Source organism: Trachurus japonicus, chromosome 16, assembly GCF_045865225.1.
Source record: "Trachurus japonicus isolate A0001 chromosome 16, Traja_1.0".
Classification (NCBI taxonomy): domain Eukaryota; kingdom Metazoa; phylum Chordata; class Actinopteri; order Carangiformes; family Carangidae; genus Trachurus; species Trachurus japonicus.
The window spans coordinates 16,804,986-16,819,203 of NC_140922.1; the positions used below are offsets into that span (position 1 = coordinate 16,804,986).

Sequence of the window (14,218 nt, forward strand, 5' to 3'; positions counted from 1 at the left end):
ATTTTTCATAAACACATGGAAGTGGCTGTTGAGAGTTGGGCTCTTGATTCCAAGTGCAATTTCTTAAGTGCTATCTCACCACACAAGGAAGAGTGATGGAGAAGGAATGGTTTAATCTCAAACTCTAAATTATTTTAATACAAAGACTTGTCCTGTACTGTCAGTAGCTAAAAGAAAAAGAGACAGTCTCCGTCTGGCTTTAGACAGCAGCGGGGATACTGTGCACTAACGACTGATGACAGAGTCACTCAGACTTGAACTTGCTCTAGTATGTTGTTTTTTTTTATCAACTCATTTTGAAATCATAGGTTGAGTAGGAGTATGGAGGAATGAATATGGACAGAAATTGGCTTTTGAAGCACTTAACACCCTGAGAAGGGCTAGAGGCACAGACACACACCCTAACCCGCTCGCCTGCAGGACGGACGGACGGCAGGGAGCCGGGGAGCGGAGGGTGCTCGACAGATAGCTGTACGTCCAGGGGTGGAACATTCCGCAGTCATGCTCTTTTTCTATTTGTTTCTATTGTGGAGGATGTGTGAGAGTGTGGAGGACATGGTTGCATACTGTCTTTGTGTGTACGCTTAGAGAAGCCAGGATCATATGCATGGTGTGTTATAAGCTGTCAAGAGCTGCCATAGCCTGTCAAAACAGCTCGACCTGTGTTTGTGTCTCAGACTGTGGCTCCACGGGGATCTCCCTGGGGCCTCCACCACCCACTCACACACTCACGGCAGCGGTTTGAAATATGAAAAAAGCAAATTATATAGATATAAATATAAATATAAATATATATATATATATATAAAAACTAATATTTTGAAGTGTTTTTAGCTTTTTCAAATATTGTGGTACGAGTTGTGCATTGTTTTTTGAACAAGAGAAACAAAAAAGAAAAAAGTTGCTGTTTTTTCAATGTCCCTCTTTGGTTTGAGTTTCCTGTTCGTTTTTCTTTCTCTTTGGTTCACTGGATTTTATGTTCAGCACTTTCAAATCATAAACTAGTTCTGATTAATCTCCCTGACTGTGTCCAGTGTTTTGATTCTTTAAAATGACTTAACCATGAGAGTGTTTAAAGAATATATGTTGGGTTTTTTTTTTTCTTTTTTTACAAAGTACGTACGTATGTGTGTGTGTGTGTGTATGAATGTGTTTGTGTGTGTCTGGTCAGACACAAAAGCCTCTTGGCAGGTAAAAGGCCTCGTCTCTCTCCTGAGGGACCCTTGGGCTCTCAGAGAGAGTAGAGGGGGATTAAGAGAGCGAGGAGGAGGGGGGAAGAGGGAGGAGAGGAGAGATTCATGTTAGCATGAGGTCCAGATCAGCCTCCAGCCTCGTTAAACACCATCGATCGCCATGGTGACATTTCACAGCACATGCCGTCTATACTGTCACTGCCATCACTCACTTGCCTTCCAGCGCAACAGTGTGAGCAGTAACACACACACACACACACACACACACTCTCTCTCTCGGACAGCCAGGTGATTGATAGTAACTGTGGTAGTGAAATTGTGAAGGAGTTCTATCTATGTGTGTGTGTGTGTGTGTGTGTGTGTGAGAGAGAGAGAGAGAGAGAGAGAGAGAGAGAGTAATAGAGTAAAGTTCAGAGTAAGTTCGTCAGTATGGTGTGCACCGTGCTGTACACACTCCATACAGAATCAATAACAAGATATAATCAGCTGCCCCTTTCTAATAAAACAGAAATTTAAGGGGCAGCAACAGTTTTGTGTGTTGAAGTGGTGAACAATAACCTCAAGCCCCTGTGATGTCTGTGTTTGATCAGCCTGCAGGAAAAGACCATTCACACCATTTTTATAGTGGCACACATGTGTATGGCATGTGTCTGTGTGTGTGTGTGTGTCTGTGTGTGTGTGTGTGTGTGTGTGTGTGTGTGTGTGTATGTGCGTGCATGTGTGTGTGTAAATGATTATGCGTTAATCCTCCTGCTACAACAGCGACATTTCTGAGTGTCAGGTAAAATAACATGACCACAAAACAGAGAGCACTGCTTAAAGAGGGAAACCCACACACTAAATGTGCATTTGCACACAGACACACACACACACACACACGGTTAGCTGTCAGTCTCCTGGCCGATCGATTAGTGCTGACAGATAGCAGATACACCCAGAGTCTTAATTAGAGGTCCCATTAGAACATACAGACACACACACAAATACATATGCACACATACATTTAAAGCAGCTTGTCTGTCTGTGTGGGATCATAATTTATACTAATCCATTAAGCCCCTTTAAAACGTAAAATATATTCTTTCAAAATGTCTTTGCAGAAAATCTCAATTTGTAGTGTTTATATATACTTCCTATTGATGACTTTTGCCAAATTGTCATTGTATCAGACTTTGCACATTGAAGACATTTTGATATACAACATAATGAAATATGGCTGACTCCCTTTTAGCTGCCTCAAGTTTCATGGTCTTGGTGTTGTACGTACAGACTGCCTGTTGCACAGTAACTACAACACTTGTATTAAAACAAACCCAGCAGTGCTGTTATTAGTAAGAGCTGTGTTTTACCCACTTTGACAGGTCAAAATGCCCCCTGAGCCGTCAGGATGTGCTGATACTTAGAAACAGTAAGATGCAGGAGGTAAGACGTGAACGATGTTCCCTGCTGACAAACTTCCTGGATTAGACTGGAACAACCAACACCTGAGTCCCCCTGAGCCTGACAGACACACACAAGCACATACATGCACACAAACACACACACACACACACACACACACACACACACACCCTCTCTTTCTCACATAAACACAGAGGCAGACACATGAACCAAAACATTTTTGATGATTTGCTGTCCAGACTTTCACTCTCTGCTTCGTTCCTCCCCCTCAGTCTGCAACCAATTTGGGAGTCCCCTAGAAGTGGACAGACAGGCGTGCAACACACGCACGCACACACACACACACACATACACACATACGTACAGCACCAGGGGAAATCCCCTGCAGCTGGTGAGTGTGTGTTTTACTGTGGCCCCTCGCATGGAGCATCCGCTGAGGGAAGAGTGTGTGGGGGGTTGGCCTAAATGTCAAAGGTAAAAGGTGCTGAAAAAGAGAAGTGGAAACATGCAACAGACCCACTCACATCGGCTGATCTCAGAGTAGAGGAGGGGGAACCCCATTTCTCTCTTCTCTCTTCCATGCACAGCACAGACAAAAATATCACACTTAAGGTTTCTTTCCACAGGATCCATGCTATTTTTACATACTGCCAACTGTTTCAATCTAGATGTTAAAAGCAGAAAATACGTCACATTAAATGAACTCCCCCATCTCTTTGCCATCGTCTTAATCTGCTAATTCTATGTTTCACTACAGATCTGCCATTTTGATGCCAGGGCGAGGTGTTGTGTTTACCACAGCTTGAAATGTTACTGCGGTCACATTATTTTGAGTGTAGTTGTTATGAGTAATTGTGAAACACAATGACCCCGCAGTTTCTTAACTGCCCTTCACTAAAAGAGTCATGACCCCATAGCCAAGCTGGAGGACTTGGAAAGTCCAATGACCCGCTGCAAAACCTCACCCACCCCACCCAAGATGAAACTGACTCACCACAATGAGGGATATTATTTATATATTATCTATTATATAATTGGAATTCACTGTAGCTTTTACTACACTACAGTACACTGTTAACAACACATTAACAACTTTGTTGTAATTTATTCAGTGTTTTGTCAAAAATATAGGCCTATTGATGTAAATAATGTATGGATATTTAGTGTAAATGTAGCTGAATGTTATGTCATTGTGTTAAGGCATCATCCAGTTTGGACATAAACTCTGTGTCCTTATAGCTGTGACAGCTATAATAACAGCTCATAATTATCTGGTAAATACATAAATTAAAGGTAATATAATTTAATTATAATTAATTTATAATTTTTTTTTTAGACAGTATGAAAACCTTTTTTGATCTCCGTCCTCTGTGGTGTTACTACACAATGCGAGCATATAAAATCAACCTGAAAAAACCACAACACTTAAATCATCAAACATCACAGTAACTTGGTAAACCTGGTCACTCCTGTGGGAACCGATGTGCTGCGGCTGCTTGTTGAGGTCGGAAACTTTTCGAGGACGCACTGGGAAGAGGGAGAGTTGTTTACAAACACGAAACTGTTGGAAACAAAAAACGAAAGCGTTACTGTAAATTAGCGAAGGTAGTTCAAGGTTAATTTTCACACCAGTATGGGGACTCACAGCGGTCTTTAGCTAATATTAAACGCACCACTGAATGATACTTTTACTGGTAAGTGTCGCCGTATGCGCTTTAAGTTTCGTTTAGCTCAGAAGTGGTTTCGCAGTGTTTCAAGATAAAAGCGCTGATATTTACAAAACAGCATCTTAACTGTGTCTTTGACATGTACTAGATACAATATATATATATAGCTACCAAACCCTATGACTGGTTTGGGGTATCATCCCTCGACCCCCCAGTAGCTACTGTTATTATTGACTCATAATAATAACCATTAAAGTGATCCTCACTGACTAGACAGCTTTAATAACATGTGGTGTCTACGTGGTACAGTGGTGTTATATAAAGCTACAGTGTCACATAGCATATTATTGTTTTCATTGTTGATCCATCTGTCATTTATTTTTCAATTTACTGGTCAATCATTAAAAATGACATGTCGAAATTAAAAAAAAGCACAAGGATAGACTGCTTAATTCAAAGTGAGAGGAAATATAGTAAAACAGCCAGTCCTCTTATAAGAGAAGCAAGAAACAAAGACTTTGAGGTACTTTTCTTTTAAAGATGGACCTGAATGATTTATTGATTATTCAAATTGTTGGCAATTTCCTCTTAACTAGCTGATTGAGTTATCCTCTCAGCGTAAATGTTGTACCGTACTGTCAGTATATGATGTAAGTAACTCTTCATTTATTCTTTTCACTGAGAGGATGCTGGTGAGAAAAAAAAAAGTGTTCATCTTATGGTGGTGCCAATTTTAGTTGTGTGGGCAGACTCGCATGTGTCATGGAGTTTATTAATTTGATTTATATGTTATTAAATTCATCCTCTGCTGGTATTTACAGTGACTGCGGGGGCAGATAGATAAAGCTGAGCAGGTGCAGTGTCTAAAGTTGCAAAGAGGTGTTGGCTGTGGGCAGTCAGCGGGACACATGGCAGAGGAAAGCAACAAGCTGACACTGAGGCGCCTGGAGGCACCGATCCACAAGTTCATTAAAGTGGCTCTACCCACGGACCTGGAGAGGCTGCAGAAACACCACAATAACATACTGAAGGTGACGGCAGAAATCTGGCTGGACACATGATCTCACCCTCACATGCATGCACACTCTTTACTTCCGGTCAACAGATGGACGACTGATACTTTTTCTTTCGTTTTCGCAGTACCAACACAGCCAGCAATGGGACCGCCTTCATCATGAGCATATCAATGCCAGCAGAACCGTTCAGGTATGATAATAGAAACTCAGTGAACTTCAGAAAAGCACCAGTGCGTGGCCCGTCATTCAAAACTACCAGCAGTTATGTCGACACAGAGGAATTCCCTGTATTATTCAGGTCTGAATCTAGTCAATGTGAGGATTGTTTAAATGATGATTCACCACCTCTCAAAAGTCCTGAATAAGCACGACTGTGCAGCAGCTTGGCATATGACTTTTACTCAAACTGTCCAGACAGTTAGGAGCTCTGTTTAGGAAATGTTTGAGGTTTCCTGGTTCGTTTGCAACCAGGGGTTTTCAAGTTTAGAAATCAACAGTGTCCGTGATGACGTTTGAGTGAAGGGGAAAACTTTAAGTTAGCTTTCATAGCTAGCACCTGTCTTAAAACAAACGCTCATTGAACTCTGCTGGACAACAAGTAGCAAAGTGAATATTTTATTGTTTGAAACAACCCTCTGTTGTTACTTTACCAGGTCGCACACAGTAACAACTAGATCATCTCTGCGGCGAAGCAACTCCATCTGCTAAAGAAGACCATGTACTGTGGTTGAAAATAATAAATATGTATTCATTGAGAGTTCAGAAGTACATGCACATGACAACAGACTGAGTGAGTTAGTGAATTAAGGTTTTATATAGAAATTCCTTATAGTTAAAAAACAATCAGGACAAGAAAAGAGCCGTCACTGAAGCTCAAACGGACCATCTCTTGTGTGTGTTGTGTAAGTACTTGTGTACTTGTTCACATGGTGGGTGTGAAATGCCTTAGGGGATGTTGTTGCCTGGAAGCCACCATGTCTCTGAAGGTGAAATAACTCCAAGCCGGCACACAACTATTCTCTCACCATTACTTTACAAATCCCAGGGACACACACAGAGTGCTTTCTCATGTCCTCACGGTGTTAATCCAGAGCAGGGGTTAGTCTCCTCTGCTTTAGATGGGAATATACTGTGTGTGCATACGTGCCTCTGTTCCATAGATAGAGACAGCAGGTAGAAGGAGAGTAGGTGACTGAGTATGTTCCTCACTCTCTCTTTCTGTTTTTTTTTTTTATCTGTTTGTCCTTTGTCCCTCCTTGTGGACCGGCAGACTGAAGTCTCTTCCCCCTGCTGATGATTGACATTACTTCCACTAGCCTATCACCGAGTAAACCCCCTGGAGGAGGGCACAGGCAGAGTCGGTACCCCCGCTCTGCACCCCAGCAGCCACAGCGCTGAACGCTGCAAGACTGGGGAGTGTAGTCATAGTCAATACTGTTTTATCATGAATATCTGCTATTGAGTCTGTGGTCGGTTGGTCTGTCCGTCCGCGTGCGTCCGAGCAACTTGCGGTCACGGTTAATTTGAGAGCTGACAGGTGCCTGACCTGCCCTTCTTGGTGTTAATCAGTGTGTTTTTCAGTTTTATGCGTGCGAGTGTGTGCGTGTTTGTTTATTCATGTTGTGTAATTAGCAGAATGTGTTATCGGCAGCCCGTTGACCCCCTGAGCCCGGGTCGTACCGCGGCCTGGAGGGCTGATGGCTGGGATGTAATCCTCCTGTCACCCTCAGGGCACGGCGGGATGAGGGGGCTTGTTTTCCCCAGCCTCATATGTGAACCTTATTAAGCCCCCACTTAAGCACGCACATACATTTCCCATCACTAGATGAGTCTATTTCTTTCCAACTGGGGCAAGAGGTAAAATGAAGTTTACTTGTATTAAGCAAGCATTTCTTATGTCCTGTATAGATATATTAGCAGGTAGCAGATTAAAAGCATTGGTGAGGATTTTGAATATTATGCTGTGTCTGTTTATGTTCCCAAATCAGTTTCCTGCATCTCATTCTGTATTCGTGACACTGAATCTTACCCGCTGCTCCTTTGTCTTCCTGCAGCAACTCAGAGCTAACATCAGAGAGATGGAGAAGCTCTGCAGTCGAGTCCGCCCTGAAGACGCTGAAGCGCTGGAAGCCCTCGTCAAGCCAGTCAGGGACAGAGCGTCAGCTGCCGCGCGAGACTTCCTGCTTTTGCACTCTAACCCTGTGCCACAGCCTGCACCGCCGTCACCGCCACCTGCTGCTCAGCCGTCCAGCTACGTGACCAGCGGTTACGATGCAGATGAGGAGCCCATGTCTTATAGACAAATGCAGCTGCACCTTCCAGAAATCCCTGCAGATCAGAGCGCAGCTGAGTCCTGGGATAACCTGGAAGAGGTATACATGTGTGAAGTCTGTCTCTCATTCCCAACACACATTTTTTTCTTCTATTTTATACTTATTTTATTATATTGTTAGGGTTAGCTTTACTTTTACATTTTTATGAAAATACAACCTATTCTGCACCACCTCGTCTAAATTGTGACATCAAAAATCTGTCAAAAAATTATGTGTCATTTGGTCAGATTTTTCAATCCCTTGTCTAAGGAAGTGAATGTTTCACCCCAGCACCCATCACACTACCTGCTTAGCAAACAAATCAATGCCCCACATGCTGACTGTGGTATATCTACCTGTGCGTATCTCTGGTATCTGACACATGGTGATGTAAAAACAGACACATCAACAGCTGAAAACCTACAAGATGTTACAGAAATTCCAGCCACTTGGCATTTTTCAAGTTTAAATATTTCCTATGTTGTTGTGTAGATGTCACTTGTATCATTAACAAGGGCTCATTTCCCAGTGAGACGTGACAGTGCTTCACCATGAACAATATTAGGACCCTGAACTAAATGAAATCAAGCTGTCATTCGTTTTTATACTTACACCTGTGATTCACTGTCTGTGGAAAAGTCCTATGTCGAGGTCAAATTAAAGCTCTAAACATTAAGTGCGAGAAAATTGTTTCCATCCTCGGTCTGTACTAAGTGTTGCTATGGTTACATGCATTATTCATGGTTATTACAAGATCATCTAATGCAATTGACCCTGTTACCTGCTCATACAGATGCACCTATTTCACTCTGCTTTACTATTACCTAGTATAACACACATTAATATTCACTGTCATTAGTTCATTCTACTGACACTCTCCAACACTGACAGCATTGACTTCCTGTAGCTGGAGATTTGTGTGATAAGCATCGTAATAAAAACGTATTGTTTTTTTTCCTCCAAGGATCTGAAGGAGCTGAGCGGTTTGGTGACAGAGTTCTCGCTGCTCGTCCATGTGAGTATAAATCCTCAACACTGCCTTACACATCCTTTTACATTTGCATTTTGACATCACATGCATTTTCTCTCTCTACATCCATGCAACAGCTACCCCCATGAACAAAAACAATGTGGCAGAGACAGTTTGCCTATGGCGTTTCCAGGAAGTTGTGTGTATTTGACCGTGTGTGCTTTTGTTGCCTGGTAAGGCTCCTCTGAGAGAAGGTTACGCAGATCAGCTCAGGGCTACTGCTGGGGCCCCAGAGGCCCTTCACCCAGGCTGCAGGAGAGGCTGAGAAGCAGACAGGGGAGAAGAGGGAGGATTTGGAGTAGGGGGGGGGCAGCAGGTTGTCCACAGAGGGAGAGGAAAGGAACAAGGGATGCATCGGAGCAGGTGGAGAACAGACGGCTCAGATTATCACTCTATCCTCAGGGATGGAGGGAGAGAAGCAAGGAGGCAGTAAGGGTGGAAGGAGAGATTAATAGCGAAAGAGAGGGAGAGTGTGATAGAGTGAAGATGTAGAGAGGGTGAAGAAAAACAGACAGAGGCATTGGGGAGGGGAGGGGGGTCAGAAAGAGCATAGACATGTTGTTGTGGTGTCTCTAGGGTGAAAGACACCGTTAGGGGAGTGATATTCCAGCTCTCAGCCACAGTGGAAACACTGAGTGTGAGTGAGTGCGTGGTTGTGTCTGTCATGCGTCATGTTAGTGGCAGTTCCAGTGTTTATCTTATCTGCGTACGCCTTTCTTTGTCTGTCTTCCAATAAGGTTAAAACTTCTACCTAGAGCTTTAAGTTATCTGATCATTTTTTAGGTTCGACATTTCATGTATTTATTTTTTTACAGTGGGCAAATTAACCTTAAAAGATAAAAAATAATTTATTTTATGGTCTAAAAATGTCCTTTTCGGTTTGTCTTAAAGCTAAAGAAAAATCTGTTTATTTGATTTCATTCCAATTAGTAAGAGCCTAAAGATTATTATTATTTCAGCTTTCACCAAAAAGGGAAAAATAAATCATGGAGCTTTTGCCTGGGGTCTGCCCAGTTGTTGGGGGTTAAATTTCCCTTTTTGAGTCAACAGCCCCTGAATGGACGGCTTTCAATTAAAAAAAAAATTCTGTCAATGAATTTCCACCAAACATCACTTAAACATGTGACAACTTTGTTGGAAAATAATCAGATCTATGATTTTGAGCTACCATTCTTTAGAGTTTGTCAATTCATTGATCAACAGACACTTAATGAGTTATTGAATATTTTTATTAGTGGGGTAATATAGATTTTTTTTTTTTTTTTCAGAATTTTAATCATTTTGTGGCATTTTATGACTTTATTACACAGTGATAGTTTAGAAAAGTTTGCAGTATCTCCAGTGTGAGACACTGCATTGGAAAGTGAATCTCTTTGACTCTTGCTCATTGTGCTCATCGAATATTTCAAAAGGTTAGGAGATCTTGGGCTTTTAACAATGTCATTTCTCTTATTTACAAATTCACATTTTATGCCATTTTATTTGACCAAACTAAGAGACAACAATAAGCAGATCCATCAATAATAATAAAAAAAATATTGTTATTTACAGCACTACTGGCATTTTTTATTCCAAATAGTGAGACTTTAATATACGGATCTTAGCTCAAGCTAAGAGGGAGCCTGAGCCGAAACACTGAAGCCTGCCTTCCTCAGTCTGAATGAGTGTATAATGTTTGAAACCATCACTAAAACGCAGGCATATTGTATATGGGAATATAGGATAAGTGGCAAAATAGACGAGAAATGAATCTGTATAGATGAGATGAGGTTCAGATTGAGGAGTGGAGGGAGGAGGAGGAAGCAGTTTTGTGGAAACGGTGAGGAAGACAAGGAGAAGGAGAAGAAAAGTGCTCTGGTTGTTGTTTGGTCACTGTGTCTATCAGGCCCCACACGGAGAGAGACAGCTGCCACTCTGAATATTTCATGAGATCTACACAATGCCACACGCACACTCTCTCTCACACACACACACACACACACACACACACACACACACACACACACACACACACCGTATGGCCCCACCCCCAGTGTAATCTCTCTTGAATATACCTACAGCTTCCAGTCCACACACACTCACACACCCCTCCCTTGTAGCCTTGCGCCGCGGAGCAGAATCTGGACACTTAAAAAAACTTAGTACACGACAGGTGGTTGCTCTGTCACACACACACACACACACATGTATATACTGTGTGTATCGGCGCTGGCTTGTGTGTGTGTGTGTGTGTGTGTATGTTAATATGTGTTTGTGTGTCTAACCCCTGTGCATCAGTCCCAGCAGGAGAAGATTGACAGCATAGAGGACAACGTCAACACAGCCGCTGCCAACGTGGAGGAGGGGACCAAGAGCCTGGGGAAGGTGTGTGTGTGTGTGTTTGTGTATGTGTCCTGATGATCTGATGTGCGTGTGTGTGTGGTGTTTGGAAGATAGGGAGATCGATGGCACTTTGCCTCCCAGCCATTCCACAGCATTTGTCCCTATTGATCCGTTCGAATACGGAGGAAAGCTGCAATTAAGGAAATAGAGAGAGGAGAGGGATAGAGAGGAGTGGAGGGGAGGAGGAGTGATAGAGAGGTAGGATGAGAGGGCTGACAAGAGAGGGTCTATGTGTTAATGTGTGTGTAGCATTAAGGAGGCGGTTTAATGACTGTTAAAGAGGTTTTTTGTATTTATATTTTAGCACCTGGGCCTCCTCCTAACATTGGTCTGCTCTGCGTGACACACACACGCACACACGTATACAAGCAAGAAAGCAATTTTCTGACATTATGTTTATTAAAGAAATTCTTGTGAAATTCTTCTTCTGATATTTTTCATGTCGGATCAAAGGAAAGGAGGGAAATGTTAATCTGTCAGATTACATAGTCAACTTTGATTTCTGTTTTGCTCACTCTTTTCAGAGCATAAAGGTTAATACTAAAAAAAATAATAACACTTTGCTATTATAATCATCATAGTAAGTAATTATGATGTGACATTCTGGAAAAAAACAACACAAAACATTGTATAGATCAGCTTTCAATTGATACAAATGAAGAAAAAAGAAACGTATTTGCACACTTACCTTAAGTGCTATGTAGTCATGCTGATTTATGCTGGCAAACAGATGTGAACACATTTCAGCTTTTCAGAGACACATGTTAATGCGACAGTAGTCAGGGACCTGCTGGTGATAAATAACCAGCTGATACAACTCACTGAAACTCACAAATGTTAACAAGAAAAACAGAAGTGGTCAAAGAGGAAAAACACAACAACCCTAACCCCCGTATATAAAAACAAAAGCTTAGGCATAGAATTCATAGAAAATGTGTAGCTATACATACAGTATACACATAAACAAGCAAAACATACGTTTCTGCATTTAAAATCATTTTCATAAGAACATAAGTTTAAAGATCAAAGTCTGTAAAGAAAGACGTCACTCTGCTTTAATATATTATTATCGGTTCTCATGATAATATTTTAGTGATGTAGCTCGTACGATAGAGTAGGTCAGTGACTGTTGGCTGGCAGTTTGGTCCTTGGTATGTGCGTGCATGTGTGTGTTAGTCCTGAAATTTATAAAATAAACACCTCAGATAATGTAATATCCTTTTTAAATGGCTCATTCAAATCAAATCCGCCCCAAACGGCGACACAAACAAAGGCTGACCTCTGTGTCAGGTTGCGGGTAGATGTGGTTTGTTGCGCGTTAGACGAGGGGGGTGCGCAGAGATAAAGCAGATGAGAAGGATGTCAGATGTTTTCACATGTTTGAAAGCTTGTAATCTGTCATCAGGTCAAACAGCATTACACAAACAGACACACACACACACTCCGCAGTCACACATAACCAGCATTTCCTCCCATCTTTTACAACCTGTACCCAGAGTCCTTTTAACTCGGCTCAGATGAAATTTAAATTCCCTCAACTGCCACAGGGGTGGGGACAAGCAATGCTAGCTTTTGAACTAGATTAATTTAATGGTGAAGTGTTAATCAAGTGTGTGTCCCTGTGCGCGTGTGCGTGTGTGTGTGTGTGAGGATGGTCAGAGAATCAGTCATTAATTGCCATCAGCAAAGAGCACCTTCCACTCTGATGATAACAGCTGTAATAACACACAGGCCACATCTCTCTGATTTCCCCTAAATGAAGATAATGAAAACGCTTTGATGCGGCCATGGCGGTGTGGGTTTACATTTACACACGCAGACTTGTTTGTGTCGGGGTTTTTTTTTCCCTTCTTCTTCTTGCTTCCGTGGGTCGATGTGTGATCATGAAAGGATAGACACATCCAAACTCTATCTCAGACTGTCTTGAAGCCACAAAGTCCTAATGGCAATAAAACCTGTGTGTGTGTGTGTGTGTGTGTGTGTGTGTGTGTGTGTGTGTGTGTGTGTGTGTGTGTGTGTGTGTGTGTGTGTGTGTTAAATTCAAGTAGAACGTATCTCTTTCTCCTGTCTCTCCAGGCGGTGGGCTACAAGTTGGCGGTGCTGCCGGTTGCCGGGGCGCTGCTGGGCGGTGTGTTAGGAGGTCCACTCGGCCTGCTGGCTGGGTTTAAAGCTGCAGGGGTGGCCGCCGCTCTGGGAGGGGGCGCCCTCGGGTATGCGGGGGGCAGCATGGTCCGGAAACACCACAAAGCTCGCGTGGATTTACAGATGAAACAACTGACAGCACCGCCGCCGCCACAGGAACCACCGGCCGAACCAGAGTCCAGCAAGGACAAATGACCAGACGGTTGTGGTCAGTCGACCTAAAGCTGCTGGTGAATCACCAGTAGGATCTGAGTCGACTGGCCAATCAGAAGCACGAACTAGACTCAAACAGACTCAGTGTTTGACACTGACGCCCTGCTTTGCTGTTACCAAGCACTGTCGTCAAACAATTATATAGTAACAGCCTTACATAGGAGACGGTTACTTTTATGTTTAGGTTGTGAATGGCGTTTCTGTGAGGACCTGAATCTAATTTTGTACAACAGATTTTTTTTAAATTATTATTACAACTCCAGAGAAGCAGTAATTTACACTACATCTGTTTGTGAATGGTTGAGTCAGCCTCACCACGTACTAAAAAGCATCCATGGCACCACATAAATTAAGTCAGTTTAACAATTTTAACCCCTTTATTCTGTGAAATGCAAGTTAGTGTGTTCCTCAAGCTTAAACCTTTTTGGTCAGGATTTGCTAGCTCAAATTTTACAATCAATACTCAATATTCCTTAATGAACATAAAGAAAGGCCCATTACGAACAGAGGTACCACTCAGACTAAAGTAACAATATGTGGAGAAAATTGTTTTTTGGTGGTTACATGTATTTAATGGTTTAATTTAAGTGGCACTGCTTCAGAGTTAATATATTTATGTATTATACTCCATATAGATACAGAGGTGTTTTTGTTTTTTTGCAGTTTGCCATCGTGAGAGCAAAATATTGCACAAAAAAGCACCAAAGTGCCACTGTCTGGATCACTTCGGTGACTGGAGTGTTAAGAACCTGCCATGTATTGATTGTACTACTGCTGGTTTACTGCCAAATAAAATGTTTCTTTGCAACAGTAATGTCGTTCAGAGCAGCGGTGAAGTTCAGCGAGAACGGACGCACAAAGC

General features: G+C 42.3%; 1 protein-coding gene across 1 annotated transcript; it reads left to right on the forward strand.

The window, feature by feature from the left end:
• Window positions 1-4,082: 4,082 nt before the first annotated feature.
• Window positions 4,083-14,170, forward strand: stx17 (syntaxin 17). Its single transcript, XM_085802189.1, has 7 exons — window positions 4,083-4,288; window positions 5,083-5,292; window positions 5,402-5,467; window positions 7,332-7,649; window positions 8,554-8,604; window positions 10,897-10,983; window positions 13,078-14,170. Exons 2-7 carry the CDS (start codon window positions 5,170-5,172, stop codon window positions 13,336-13,338), a joined length of 906 nt encoding a protein of 301 aa, XP_085658315.1. The 5' UTR covers window positions 4,083-4,288; window positions 5,083-5,169; the 3' UTR covers window positions 13,339-14,170.
• The last annotated feature ends 48 nt before the right edge of the window (window positions 14,171-14,218 follow it).

Bases quoted from the DNA above. Each gene is read 5' to 3' on its own strand.
- stx17 (XM_085802189.1), top strand. From the start codon at position 5,170: ATGGCAGAGGAAAGCAACAAGCTGACACTGAGGCGCCTGGAGGCACCG. The intron at 8,605-10,896 runs GTGAGTATAAAT...CCTGTGCATCAG, and splicing joins AGTTCTCGCTGCTCGTCCAT to TCCCAGCAGGAGAAGATTGA. The intron at 10,984-13,077 runs GTGTGTGTGTGT...CTGTCTCTCCAG, and splicing joins GGACCAAGAGCCTGGGGAAG to GCGGTGGGCTACAAGTTGGC.